Here is a 15,115-nt window from a genome sequence, read left to right on the forward strand (position 1 = left end):
GTTCCACTCAGCCAGGAAACCTTCAATAAATTAATTAAAATCTTGAAGAACAGCATTAGTAAAAATATTATTACAAAAAATCACAAAATATTCCACTTTCCACCCACAGATAGTAATGTCCCCAAAAATTGCGGAAATGACCAAACCACAGTCATTTTTGACTCGGCTGACTTTAAGGAGACACTATTTGCAAGGCTCCCACTCTGTCTACCAGCCTTTGAAGGTAAGGCCGGTTGAGTTAATGAGAAAAAAACATCCAAATTCAAGGGGCTAGTCATGCAGGTCTTCTGGATACAAATCACATCATAAGTACATATCATGCTTAGCCAATCCTGGTTAGTCAACTTCTGTTGTGCCCCCGCAATATTCCAGGATAATATACTCAGCCCTCCAATCTCCGGTTCCTGAGTCTGGGATAAATATGGCACAGGGGGTCATAACCTCATTCGCCATCTACTCAATTCCCTCCTCCATGCCTGTTTACTCTCCATCCAGAGCCACTGAATCTTGTGCCCATTGACAGTCTATCACCAAAACCTCCTCTATTTGGGGACTAGCCAGTCAATCATTTTCTTCCAATAAAGCAAGAACATTAAATCTGTTCTCAGAGAGAATACCTCTCAAAACCTCCTGAGTTGGTGGATTAATTATGGAAGCTTTCCTTAAGCCCTGGTTCAAATGCCGATAAAAGAAGCCCAATGGTAAAATCTTTATATTGCTTTGTTTTGTCCTTCCCGCTCTTACTGTGGCGGGTATTGCACCCGCCAAGCATGGATTACGAAAATTGACAACAACTTTGTCTCCTGATGTTTTATGTGGTAACGGGCCAATACCTCCCACCCGCTGGGCTAAAATAATATCCTGCAATAAATCCCAATGTCCTAGCAGATTCTGAGTTAACCAGTGGGCCATTTTATACATTAAAGCTGATGTTGACTCAACCGCGGAATCATTCAAGGGCGGAACATCTACCAGAGCAGCCAGATAGGGACAGGCTTCTGGCGGAAGATGTATCACTGGAAGTTTAGGTTTCCACCCGAGGTACCTGCGGGCATAAAGGTTCACTATGACCAAGCTTTGGTTTGACCAATGAACTTCCTTTGATATTTCCTCTCACCTCTGTAAAAACTTTCAAACTCTTTGAGTTAGCTTTTACAATCTTGTGAGTTCTGTCCTGCCCTCATTTAACCTTTCCTGAGGATGTCCTAGGGGACCCTGCAAGAAGGGTTTTAAAGAATTTTCACTCCATCTCCAGAGCCGTTAAGCTCGAGAGTACAGGTCCCAACTTTGAGTCTAATAAGTCACTGAGGGAGCCACTAATATCATCCCAAATAGAAGTCTTTTGGGGTATGTGGAGGATCTATAATTGGGTGCGGATGGTTTTAACTTGATGCTTTTGCCCAGATGTCGAACCATGATTTGAGCAACCTGCATTGGTGTTAACCGCCCATCATCGGTGTTTTGCTTCCAGGTTGGGCCCTTGGGATGCAACATGAGGCATCTTTGAATTCACTAAGACCTCAACATGCGACCTTAAAACAGATGCTTTCTCCTGTGCCCCCGACTTAATCATCTGCATGTACTATAGGCTCCCCTTGACATCGTTTTGGGGGTGAAGGTGACTGAGAAATTGGAATAACAATCATGTCCCTCAAACTACCTTGAGGAGTTATTTCATTTGTTTCTTCCCTGATCCAAGGAGCTGAGAGTGAAGCTACCATATCCTTCCTGGTAAAAAGAGAGCCTTCTTTCAGTTTATTTTAATTAATTTGTGATAACATCCACTGTTCTTACCGCAATATTATCAATTGTAGACTTAGCCTGTAACCGTTCGTCCATCAAAGCAAAGTCCCCGAACTAGTCGTTTTCCACTTCCCTTTGATCATATGTAATGCTTACCAAGATATATAGGTGAAGCACAAAAAAAATAAAAAGTAAAAAAACGAAGGAGGGGTGGCCTAGCCGGGCCTCTGTCGAGCTATGACGGGCCAGTTTTGGCCCAGGCACGCACCTGTGCACGTCCCACGCCTGAAGTAGCACCGCGCTGGCAGTCTCCCTGCCTCCTAGTAGGACAAAGCACTTCTGGGGCTGGTAGTCCTCCAACAGCTCCTCTCACCATGGTCACACAGCGGGCGATGAACCAAGTGTCTCACGCAGCAGGAAGCCTCAGCACCTGAAGTAGCACTGCACTGGCAGTCTCCCTGCCTCCTAATAGGGCAGAGCACTTCTGGGGCTTGTAGTCCTCCAACTGCTCCTCTCACCATGATCTTACAGCGGGCGATGAACCAAGCGTTCGGTACAGCGGGAAGCCTCAGCACCTGAAGTAGCGCTGCGCTGGCAGTCCCCCGCCTCCTAATACGGCAAAGAACTTCTGGAGCTAGTAGTCCTCCAACTGCTCCTCTCACCATGATCTCACAGCGGGCGATAAACCAATCGTCATTTGAGTGAAGTATAGTCTTATCCGTAAAATGGTATGTCTGTTTAAATTTAGTGGCCATTTCAATGTAAAATGTGCTGTATGTAATTTACAGTGGACAACCACACGATGCATTAGTTACATTAAAAAATCACCCGGCTCTTGTCTATAAAAGTTAGGTGAGTCGCAAAAACTTGTTGTTGTGGAAATTGGGTTGTGGTTCTAAAAGTTTGGGAAGCTTTGCTCAAAGTGATTGGAAAGATTTAGGAGGTCTAAATTTAGTAGAAGAGTTTCAAGAAGAGGGTCACATATTAAGTTAAAATCCTCACCTACAAAAAGGGGAATATTGCCAAGTTTGAGAAGTTCAGAAGTAATATGTTGCCAAAAGGTCAGATATTCAGCTGTAGGGGCATAAATATTAATGAAATGCAAAACAAGTGTATCAATTTTAACCATAAAAAATAGGTGTTGACTGTCAGAAATGTTTGTCTAAAATCTTTAGTTGAAATTTGTTCGAAAATACGATTGTAACACCATTTTTTACCACTATCAGAGGAAATAATTTTGCTAACCCATTTTTTAATTAATAGAAGATAATATTTTATCATCAACATGAGTCCCTTAAAGCAAACAAATGTCAGGTTTATGTCTAGCAAAATAAACGAATTCTTTCATACATTTAACTTGATGTCTTAAACCTTCAACATTAAATGAAACAATTGTTTTGATAAACTTTATAGGTTGTATCACATGTATGCACCATATTTAACATGTTTGGCGCACAATTGCACCATAAACTTTTTACATCCAAGTGTTTCTCTTCAGACTTATGTTGTCTATCGTGGAGGGGCTATGAATGCCCAATCCATAGTAGGGCATCCATTTGCCCCAGAACCAGGCATGTTTCGTGGGCAGCACCTGGTGGTGTAGATCGGTCTTTTCAGCTGTGTACACCAGTCCACACCTTGTGCTATTCGAGGAGAGTAGGTGGAGTTGTTGATCTCCATTTACGAGTAGTGTCCCACTTTGCCACCATAGTCGCCGTTACAATCAGGGATCAATTTCACCTGGTAATTCTCGTCCTTGTCAAGAATGCCCAGTAGTGTTTTTTTGTGTGAGAGTGTGATGGAGGTCTCCAGTATCCGGGCAAGTGTACCCATAATACGTTGCCATTAGGATGCTTGGGGTGGGTCACTGTCATACAACATGATAGAAGTATGCGTCTGAGCAGGGGCATCTGGGACATTCCAGACTTGGAATCTTGCTCGCCTGCCACATCCACCGTGGATTTTGATAGGTGATGTGAAGGTAATTAAGTTATACAAGCCTGAGCCCCAAAAATATTGCTATTTGTTGAGGAGCCAAATGCACCAGTCTCCAGTCTGTTTCCTTGAGTTGCCCAATACACCTCTACTATTTCTGTCTCAGAGACTGGAATTTATTGGGGGCATTTAGCATCAGTGTGCAGTAAATTTGGGACACCCCTGCCTTCCCCAGTCTTCCCATCAGTAGTTTTACTTTGAGGGGCTGTGCTCAGGAAGATTGGTGAGCTCAGGTTTATGCAGTTGCAGGGAATGCCACAGCTGGAGGTATTTATGAAATTCTGTTACAAAGAGGGAGAACTGTCCTTGTAGGTCTTAAAAGAAACCAAAATGTAACTGATCGTACCCACACCATTTAGGCAAATAGACGTTCCCTAGGGTAGTGATGGCGATCTTGTCCCCTTTGACAAATTCCTTTAGTTGGGCAGCATGTGCAAGGTGGAGTTTGTTGCCTCTGGGGTTTTCACAAGCCCTGGCCCCGCATGCCTCCTGCCAGCTCTGGAAGCCTACGTTGGTGACCTCAGGAAGGTCATTTGGGTTTGGGTCGTCATAGAGCATTCCCATCAGTTAGTCAAATCCTAGGATTGAAAGTTCAGTTCGATGAGCTGGGTCATTCGACCTGCCGTCAGCCAGTCATTGATAACCAATAATTGTATGGCCTTGTAGTAGAGCTGTAGGTCTGCCATGCTCATACCTCTGTGTACACTGACTTCCTCAGTTTGTCTTGGGCTATGCGAGGAGGGCAGTTGTGCCAGGAAAATAATTGAATCGTGGATGCCAAATTGTGGAAACAGATGTGCAGGTTGGGGAGGGGAAAAGTTTGAAAGACACAGATACCTGGGGAGCATCATCATTTTTAAAAGGGCAATTCTCCCTGGAAATTGAAATGGTAGTGCCTCCCAGTGTTGGAGGTTGATCTTCACTTTCTGGGTCAAGGAAGTGAGGTTAAGATTACATGTCCCCTCAGGATCCCTGGAGGTATGAATCCCCAGGTTTTTGAAGCTTGTGTTGCATACCAGTATTGGTGTATGGCACCCTGTGTCCCCATCTTCCCCTTTTAGCCCCACCAGCAGTGATTTCCTCAGGTTGAACGTGAGGCTTTTTCATACAGATGTAGTATTCCCATTCAGCATGGACCTGAGGTCTGAGGATGAGATCAGAATAAGGATATCATCTGCATACAAGGTGATCCAGTCCTCGGATCCATCTGTCCAGCCCCACCCTGTCACCTGGGCATCATAATGCATCATCCGGGCCAGAGGCTTGATCGGCAGGGTGAAAAGGAGTGATGACAGCAGACACCACTGTCTGGTGCCTCTCCAGATAGGGAATGGGTTTGACAGTACCTCATTGACCAGTGTTTGCGCTGCAGTCTGGGGCCTAGTCCCATATTCTCTAGAACCCTGGTTAAAAAAGGACCAGTCTACTTTGTTGAGGTCTTTTTGAAGTCATCGAAGAGAAAGCCTTGCATCCTTCCAATGGTGAACAGTTCTAGATGTTAAGTTTCCTTCTTAAACATATTCGTGCATCAGTGCATCTATGTAGTTCTTGGAAGCTACATATCTTTCCCGCACACTCTCAGACCACTCTTTGGTAAAGCTGATGTTGTCTCTACCTTGTTCTTGGCTCACCCACCCTTAATGAAAGTTCCTTTTGGAATATCTGTTAAATGCAGCGTGTCAAGGCAAACTAAGCCCTGCTATTACATCATTCTTCCAATTTAATGTGGGAACAGTTTCCAGGAAGGCTGCAGTGTGTGGGGCCTTTAATGTTTACATGCTTGGTATAATCGTAGCTAAACATGCAGGCATTCTAAAAGCCATAGATCAAAGAACAGATATTTGAACAAAATGAATGACCCTCTATAGGGGTTTTGGGACAAGCTAATAGGCAGTTGGACTTTCTAGGGTATCATGCGATGGCCAGACAATATGACCAAAGTGGGCGACTGGGAAGATGCTGGCTCTGCTGTTGAAACTTGACACAGTGGCCATGTCTTGCTGATAGAGGAAAGAGACAGTGTGTTGCTATTTTCTAGTGAACACATGCTAGGACAATTCCTAAAATATTATTAATTGTTCGATGCTACCCAGGTAGGGAGGAGTCAGATTCCACAGCAAAATACCTAGATGATATTGCTTTGGTGTGGCTGGAAGATCGTCCCAGACAATGTTTTAATCTACCCATGTCCTAATAGGATACGAAAGCGAGTTTTGAAAATCTTGCTGGGTGGATGGTGGTGGGATCTCCAGGGGCAACCTGTTTATCCACTGAGTTCTGCAAAATGTATAAAGACCTACTGGCTCCATTTTGTGTTGGAGTTCTACATGGAGGTTTTGAATGAGGAAATATTACCACCCACATTATGGAAAATCATCCTTATTGTGCTCCCAAAACTGGACAGAGATTTGACCATAAAGTCACTCAAAACTTAAATAACAAAATAACTGGCAAAGGTGACTGCGAACAACTTGTCTCTGCTGATGAAGAGTTTGGTCTCACTTGTTCAGTCCTATTGTACAACATAGGTCTGCAACTGTAAATCTTTGCTTGTTATATGTGGTTCTTCACCAATTGACCTCCAAACTATAAGCTGTAGCCATATTTTTAGAAGTAGAAAAGTCCTTTGATTCTCTAGAATGGCCATTATTGCTGCGCTCTGTAGATTCGGAATGGATGGTTATATAGTACATTTGATATCCTTGTGATACTCCAAGCCACTGTCTAGGGTCGCGGTTAATGGCTTGACATCTGATACCTTTCCAGAAGCTGGGGGGGCTTGGCAGTGTTGCCCCCTTTCACCCACTTGTGTTTGTGCTCACCATGGACCCTCTGGCTCACTGACTCCAGGACTATCATTCACATATAGGGATTTTTGTGTTTTTTGATCGGGCCACCTTCTCCTATCTACGTTGACTATATTCTACTGTTTGTCCAAAAGCCATCTGTCAACCTCTTTCCCATGATGCCAGAGATAATTAAATTAGCCAGATTTTCTGGCATATCTGTGAGTTTGGGGCAGAAGTGAATTGCTCCCCCTTACAGACTAGGATGGCCTCAGATTACTATATTTGCTGGGTTTTTAGGAGTGGTTCTGCGTAGATACTGAGTCTATGATCTGGATGGATTATAGCCTGGTGCTGGATAAATTTACATGCCAGGTTTATACTTGGATTATATTCTATATCAGTTGCTGAGTGCGCTTATAAAACGGTAGTCCTCAGCAACTTTATATTTATTCAGAAACTTGCATCACCCGCTAAGCAAGAGTTTTTTCCAGACTTTGGGAACCCTGCTGATTAGACTCATTAAGGATAAACAACCCAGACTCTGCTGGGAGGTCATGACACTCCCATTTGAGAAGGGTTAATGTTAGCTACCTAATACACTTTATTTAGCTGCACATTGTCACTTTGCAAGGGTTTGGTATCATCCAGATGCCAGACTACCCTTCCTCATTCCCATGAGGGAACAAACAGAGGGTATTCCACTGGCTTTCCTTCTACCGAATGGTCTTCCGAGACCCAGTAGCTAAAGTGACCACACAAGTCAGACTTGAAGGACTATATGTCAAAAGGCCATAAACATTATTGACGTAAAATGGATAGACTGTTGTTCTCCGACTTAAATGATATCCATGAACTATAAACATAAGCTACTTCACTTTAAGTTCTTACACACAGCTTACTTTACCCCTGAAAAACAACACCAGACAGACTTGTTCAGACATCATCATTGTCCACAGTGTCATGCTGATCATGCAGGGTTTGTACAATTAGCCAGGTTTTGTCCCGCCATTTTTGATTTCTGGTATGAGATGTTCTTTTAATTCTACCATGATTGTCAGTTGAGTGGAACTGTTGCCGGATGTGTCTCTATTAGGCTATGTTAAGCTCATCCCACAAGATGTCTGACATTTTACAATACTCACACTGTTACTGGCCAAGCACAGATTTGCCACACCCTGGTACATTCTTGCTGCACCCAAAAAAGAGGATGGATTGAAGGATTTTACTATATGCAAAAACCAATATGAAGTCTAAGACATTGTTCAGCATCCTACCTTGAGCCACAGGGACACTGAGGCTCACCCACAAAATACTTGCCTTCAACTACCATTTCCAGCCACACTGTCAGACAGAGGACCCATAGATGATATGAACCTTTTTGGCCATGGAAAGGTAACCACAACCAGCCTAAGGGATTCTGTAATGGACATCTCTCCCTATCTTACTTCTATAGACTAACAAAATCCAGTATTTTTACTGTGCTGCATGTAACCTGTGTCCAAGACACCCAGGAATAAAGGGAAGCCAGGGTATTCTTTACGTATTTTTATCCATTTTTTAAGATCCCACAGGAAAACATACCCTAAGTGCTTCCTGGGATATGGTTGAGGCCTCCGTGATTTATAGGGACAAGGATGAGACCCGATGTTGAAGCATGACACCAATAGAGTGTGTGAGGGTCCTAAGAAAATCATTTTTGGTCCCTTTTTCTAAAGGCCTTGGGTTCAGCTGGGCTACAGTTTGGTTAATTGAGTACTTATGTGATTTTAGATTTTCCATGGTAGTCACTTTAGCCAAGGTTTATGCCCCAGAGGAGAACACCATAGTGTAGTACTTATTTTTAATACGCTCCTCCTGTTTCCTCATGCCCGTTCCGTGTAGAGCAATAATGTTGTACCTCATGTCCCACAGATATTCCCATTGCTTGGTCAGTTTGTTTGGAGTATTAGGCATTTTAGTAGTCAATCAAATATGGCTAAGCTTCATATGCGTATGGATGAAAAATGGTGCATGTTAGACCAAGGAGACTGATATTCCACCCTATGTATTACATTATTTTCCATTTAATGACCTTCTGTCTGTAAGAAAATACATGAACTGCCACCTGTTTCCCTTTTCCCAACTCTATTGGCATACCTATATTGATTGAAACAATTGTGTTAAAAATGTCGTTAAAGAACCATTGCCACAACAATAGAAGGAGCGTGGGATTGTATGCATGGGTGGAATCTTCAGTGGGAGTTCCCATGTATGTAGGTACAAACACTGGTCTATCGAATTGCACTATGAATGAAACAATAGTTTTGAGTTCTCCAGGCCCACTTGCTTGTGCAGTGGAAAGGCAGTTCTTAGTGTGTCAAAGGTTGTGGGAAATTATGAACCCTCAGCGCGGGAGATGTGTGCATTTGGGGCTCAAAGTCTCTGGCCGCTTGCCAAACCATTGTAGATCAAACTATTCATGTTTTCCCATACATGTTTCTCTTCATCGATTGTTGGAGGCCTCCATGGATGCGTCAGACATTTCTGTCTCTATTGTTGTTACATCAATTAAAAAAAGGGGGGACAGGGAGGTTATCGGTCCAGTGTAAAGTCTCCCAACATAACCTATATAAATCGTGAAGTACACTGTTCCTACAGAAACAGAACTACATAAAAGACAAAGGGGGACATGGTCTCTGGAGCAGAGAAAGCCCTCACACATCCATTCGGATGTAAAGCATCATCATTGGGCAAGCTCCTAGTCAGACCGGCACTGCAATGTCTGACGGGCACCCCTTCAATAGAAGGGGGGCTGTTAACCGGAGTTCTTTAATTTAAATAATGCCGGAGGTGAGTGAAACCAGTGATAATAGTGAGGGGAGAAAGAGAAATATAGGATAAAAATAGCTCTAGACCCAAACCATCTTGATTTAATGTGTCTGAAACAGGTATAGGCTATGATTAAAAACCACTGGAGTGTTTAAAGGAATGATGTTCCTATGCATTCCTACTCAAATGTGATTAGGGGGAGGAAAAGGAACACTGTCCTGACCCCTCTACTCATAGGTCAATATGTTTCGCGTCTTGATGGTCACAAAAGGATCCAGTGACGCTTCCTCCGGTCCAAAGTGTAGGTTTAACTTCTCCTCTAGATATATAATAAGCCCCTGTAGGGTACAGGTAAGTAAACAAATTTGGTCACTTATGTACTTGTCCACTGCACGTCTGGTCAGTCTATAGAAAAAGTCACCCTGTAAAAATGTTAATAAGAGCAGTAATATATGCTCTATGCAGAGGAACTCCTCAATGAATAAACAACATTATGGTAACGTGCTTAGTTGACAATTTGTGAAAGATAAAGTGAAAGTACGCTTACCATCCCAATTAGAGATAATGGCGCCCTAGGGCTACACGGGTCTATCACCTAGAGCGCAAAACTGAACAAAACATGACAAAACACCAAATATCTGTAAGGTACCAAACATTGAAATAGTCAGTAACATCATTGTCACGCCCATGGAAAGGGTACTGCACATGTAATATTACATAATTGTAATATTCACACACTTCTGTTGAAGTCAGAGCTTAGTTAATAAATGTTTAAAATTTTTGCTATTCAGATTTTTCAACCTGAGTATTTGTTATCGCTACCCGCACAAGGAGATCTATACAAATGTACACAATACTTTTCTATGGAAGGTTTAGAATATCCAGAGCATCATATCTGCCCACCTACCTAGCCGAAAAACACCCTCAATCGTTTTTTGGGGGAATCCTCCCCCGAAATCCAAAACCACCCATTGTAACTTGTACCTGGAGCCCTTTTTTCCAAAAGAAGTAAAGCTATACTCTAAGGCCAATTGTGTGCACAGACCAATCTGACCATATTTTGTCTCTGTCAACGTAGTGTCCATTTCTACTTGTTAAAGTGGTTGAGACATCATTAACCTGTTCCTGCTCTATGGACTGCAGTAGCTTTTTCATTCCTGTTTGATTAAAAGAATCTTCTGAATTTTGTGATGATCACTTGCTAGTTTCAATATTTGTCCTCCAGTTCTCCAGACTACTGGAGGACAATTGTCTGCTGTAGCTTGAACATTAAATGTAGTCTCACGGCATATAAGACGCCTGTCAGTGGCACGTCTTCCAAAGACGATATACTGATACCACAACAGTAGTTTATTTGCTGCTAGGCCTGCTGCCTCTGTTTGATTGCTGGTACCTTTTGACTGGTTCAACCAAGTTGCCTGTGTTTATCACATCTGGAGTCAAAGATTTTGTCAGTCAAATAGTGCAAGCTTAGTTGATTACAACCTAGGAATAAATTCTGACTTTGAAATTGGTAGTGTGACTGAAGGTGCTTTCTTTCAACACTGACTGCTGTGCAGAGTTATTCCTTGTATTCCAAAAGACCTGGGTGCAATTGTAGCAAAGGTGATTATCAATGCCAAACCACACTATGCTAGTCCTTCATTTTCTGACCTTCCTGATTAACGCTTTCAGTAAATGAGATCTGTGTGTGGCAACCTTATCTGTAGGTTTTTGAAAGAAGTTTACATCACTCATAAGGTAAGGGAAGTGGTCACACCGCTCAGATCTCACCACTCCAAAGCCTCTAGTGTTTCCCTGTCCTGGCCAGAATATCATTCATGGTGCTAAAGACTTACTATTGACTTGCTGCATCTCGTGGTCATTCAGACCCCAACATAGTCCATAGCTCACTCCTTCACCACTTTCGCTCAAAATGTGCTTTTACCTATTCTGTGGGTCTGTCCCTTATCTTTGGTGAGTACTCCTCATGTAGAGATAAAGTAGTTATTTGTGTGTGCGCAAGGGACATAACCTAATTTATAAAGATTTAGTGCAGCAGGAAACTATATTGCGTCCCCACCCAATCACCACTGCACGAGAATGAGGGTTATGCAGCGATATTGGCTGAATGCTGGTGAATGTTTTTGCATAAAGCTGAGGAGTCATCCTGCCGGTTTGTTCTTTTGTTAACAGAGAGGAATGGACAGAAGCCATACAAGCAGTGGCGGACAGGCTTCAGAGACAGGAAGAAGAAAGAATGAGCTGCAGTCCAACATCACAGATGGACAACATAGAGGAGGAGATGGATGCTTCCACGACTCATCATAAAAGAAAGGTATGACAAAAGACGTGCTTGAAACCTTTCTAATGATAAATGTTACCAAATGCATCGCTGTTCTTCACACCAGGTTAGACGTTCTCTTATCCCAGAAATGTCTCATTCATATGTGGGCAATGCATTCGCCCTAAGAGAAAGTTAGCGAAGGTTAATGAGTAATACCGTGGGAGAAAATATAGCCAAAAGTCAGCAAAGTGCTGTACAGATTCAAAGGCAAGCATGCAGTCAACAAGTAATAGGAAAGGTTGCTGGTTGTGGTCTATTAGCCCTTTAGGTTGTAGTGTTCTTTAAAGAGGTGTGTTTTCTGGCTCTTTCTTATATTGGAGCAGATTTAGCAAGTGCCTGATGAATACATGGATGTTATTCCAGATCCTAGGTGCATAAATAGAAAAGGCCTACTGTCTTGTTTTTTCCTTTTTTACACTTTCCAGTTTGAACAAACGGTTAGATCTCATCTTTCAGCCAGGACACCATCAAAGATGTTTAATGCACTTTAGCTTCTAAACAATATGCATAGCTTGCCGAAACAACTTTATGGTGCTGTATTTCCCACAAACTCAGATTATGCATATCTTCCGAAGCACTTAGTATAGGTGAACACAGTTTCTTGCCATCGCTATGTAATCTGTAGTTCTGTACAACCCTGGCATGCATCAAGCACGTAATCTCTCAAAGCTCCACTATGTCTCTTTTTCTATAACCTATCACTCAACTTACTGAATGGAGTAACAATAGTCCTAAAGGTCACCAAGCCAACCTAGTCACATGCTTAATTGTCACAACACTCACTTCTGAATCATATTGGGTGAATGAGCATCACTAATCTCACACATCAACAGGCCTTATTCAAATGAGTCCTGTGGTTGCAATGTTCTGCCCCTGCTAGACGCACTGTGTAATGACATCTGTGGAAGGAACAAATTCTCATGGACAGGAAGAATAAACTGAAAATTAACTTTATTTGTAGACTGCTTTGTGGCTTGAACACTCCCTATTCCATTCAGAAGAATCTCTTACTTTATTTGGAATAAGACACCTCAAGATACAGAATCAGTTTTATTATAAATGCTCCATGAAGGTGGTCTGAGAGGTCCCAAGGTTTGCAGATACAGCCTAATGACACAATTAAGGCCCTCTCTCTCATGACCTTCACTGAACCAAGATGCACCCTGGGGTAGGTTAAAGCAAGAAGTAAGGTGCTCATAAATAGTCTGATGGTTGCCACCGAGAACCAAAAACATCAGGGATACCTTTGATCTCCACCAAGATCCCCTTAACATATTTAAAAAAAGTGATAAGCGTTTGTCAAATTATGAGCTACCAATCTACCTTAACTCCAGTGGTAGATAGTGCATATTTCATGCCAGGCACTATAGATACAGGATATTTGCGATTGTCTAAAGGACGCTTCGCTTGTATTGACAGTTTAATGGTTTTCTTAGGCCCCCTAACTATTTTTCTATGACCATATGTTTAGATGAACCCTTGTGTGTCTTGTACTAACTTGGAATAAATTGCATGTTTGGAAGTATACTATTTTATAGTAGTCCTGAGTTCCAGTAGACTATTGTAACTTGATCTTCTCTTGCACCTTACAAATGTTGTCATCTGCTTTGATGCCCCCATATTCACTGTGGATTCATTATTACTGTCATTACTTGCCTGGTCCAGGTTCCATCTAGTTAATGTTCCTGGTCAGGGCTATTTCAGATGATTGTGCATTTAGTGCACTCTACCAAACTACTACCCATGGATTATACTGTTCATTGTGATAGTACCTGATGTTACATTCTCTCAGAAATAGTTGCATCTTTCTTTTATGTGAAAACAAAACCTATACCTTCCATGTTTATTTAGATATGCCAAGCCCACAAATCTCTCCCACATGAATGGGAAGTGATGGGAGTCAGGTACCTTATTAGTGGCGTATATTCCTTGTACAGGGTTTCTCTGTGGTGTAGATCTGCTCAAAATGGGATAACCCTTAATCCTTCTAATTTGTTAATGGGAATATTTTCTAAGTAGAGAACACCCAGTTTCATTAGTTGAATCATCATATTCCTGACTTGCACTCAATAACTTCTTCAAAAACGCACAATTGCCATTTCTCAATATGAGTCATTTTTTTTTGTCTGAAACATGGCTCTAGCAATTTAATATGAACTGACATTTCATCATCACTTAGCACTGAGCCAGCATGTATTTCACCCATTATGTCTTGTTCACCTAGGGTTTTTTCAAGGCTTGGTTGAGCCATTTATAATAGTATGGTCATTGAAATAGCCCTGAAGTAACTAGAAAGAAGAAAAGTATCTGTAAAAGGCTAGATGTGGTGTGCGCTTGGATGCCTTTGGATTGCGGTCTGTGGGTGACTGCTGTTGGTCCAAATAGTTATTTCATAAGCAAATCAAAGTCACAATGATGAAAACAAACATGATTGTGATTACATTACAACAGGGGGTTAGAAACACTGGGGTGCTGGGAGTGTGTCAGCCGTAATTGCACAAGGACAGGATGGTCTTGCAGGCTAATTTTGCTTGTGTTCTCAAGGTAGCATTAATTTCAGTGACAAACATACTACAGAGTTGACTGCCTCATTTTTGGACCACAGTTTTGTGAATGAAAGAGCACTATATGTTCTGGAGGAGAAGCAGTCTCATACATACTTCAACAACAGCAAAAAACATTAGGAAATCTGAGGTGCTGCTTTTCGCATATGTTTCACAATCAAATACACCCAATCACCGAATCCCAGACTGTAGGTTGATTCATGCAGTAGATTGTTATACTGCTCATTACTTCTAAATGGTGGTTGGGTGTGCATCATGTGACTCTAGAATAGTTCCAGGCTGCAAAACTATTGTTACAGGTAAGTAACTATTTGCTGCATGTTTTCATTGTGGAGGCCTTGGTGGAGCAAGAGTGCCAGAATGGCCAATTTGAGAGAGCCGCAGGCAGGAAGGAGATACTGGGCCACAAACATGGTGGTTTGGGTAGGTTGCCTCTTGTGTCCTGGTTCCCATCCTACTATGACTCCACAATCTGTGCCAAATACATTGCTTCCTGTTTTTGACTTTCAGGCTAGTGGGAGTAAGCAGTCAGAGGCTCTTCTGGGAGCTATTGTGCGGGGTTGAGACTCAACTGTCAACTAAAAGACACAATAATATACTGACTGGGCATATCATGTGAACAAGGCTACAGCTGAAACGCGTTGTAAGGAGACTTTTTACTGTTAAATTATGCATGCGAGTACAAACACTGTCCGAGCGTCGTCTTTGAATTCAGGGAAGCAACTGCTATATATGTGGGTTTCGGGGTCCACGCTCGGACGCCATGGAGGTGTGCCTCGGGATTCCGGTAGCGATTAAACATCCATACATCAGACTTGACTTACATAAAATGCCTCCTGACCATTTACAAACACAGTTCACTGAAGGGCCTCTTTGCTATGCTGGGTCTT

At 42.3% G+C, this 15,115-nt stretch overlaps 1 protein-coding gene across 1 annotated transcript in view; it reads left to right on the forward strand.

Annotated features, from left to right (window-relative positions):
- Positions 1-15,115, forward strand: part of AKT3 (AKT serine/threonine kinase 3) — a 734,901-nt gene that overhangs the window by 401,497 nt on the left and 318,289 nt on the right. The window contains exon 5 of the mRNA XM_069234462.1: positions 11,511-11,652. Within this exon, the coding sequence (XP_069090563.1) occupies positions 11,511-11,652 (142 nt within the window). The remainder of the gene's footprint in view (positions 1-11,510; positions 11,653-15,115) is intronic.

The sequence above is a fragment of the Pleurodeles waltl genome, chromosome 5, assembly GCF_031143425.1.
Source record: "Pleurodeles waltl isolate 20211129_DDA chromosome 5, aPleWal1.hap1.20221129, whole genome shotgun sequence".
Taxonomy (NCBI): Eukaryota; Metazoa; Chordata; class Amphibia; order Caudata; family Salamandridae; genus Pleurodeles; species Pleurodeles waltl.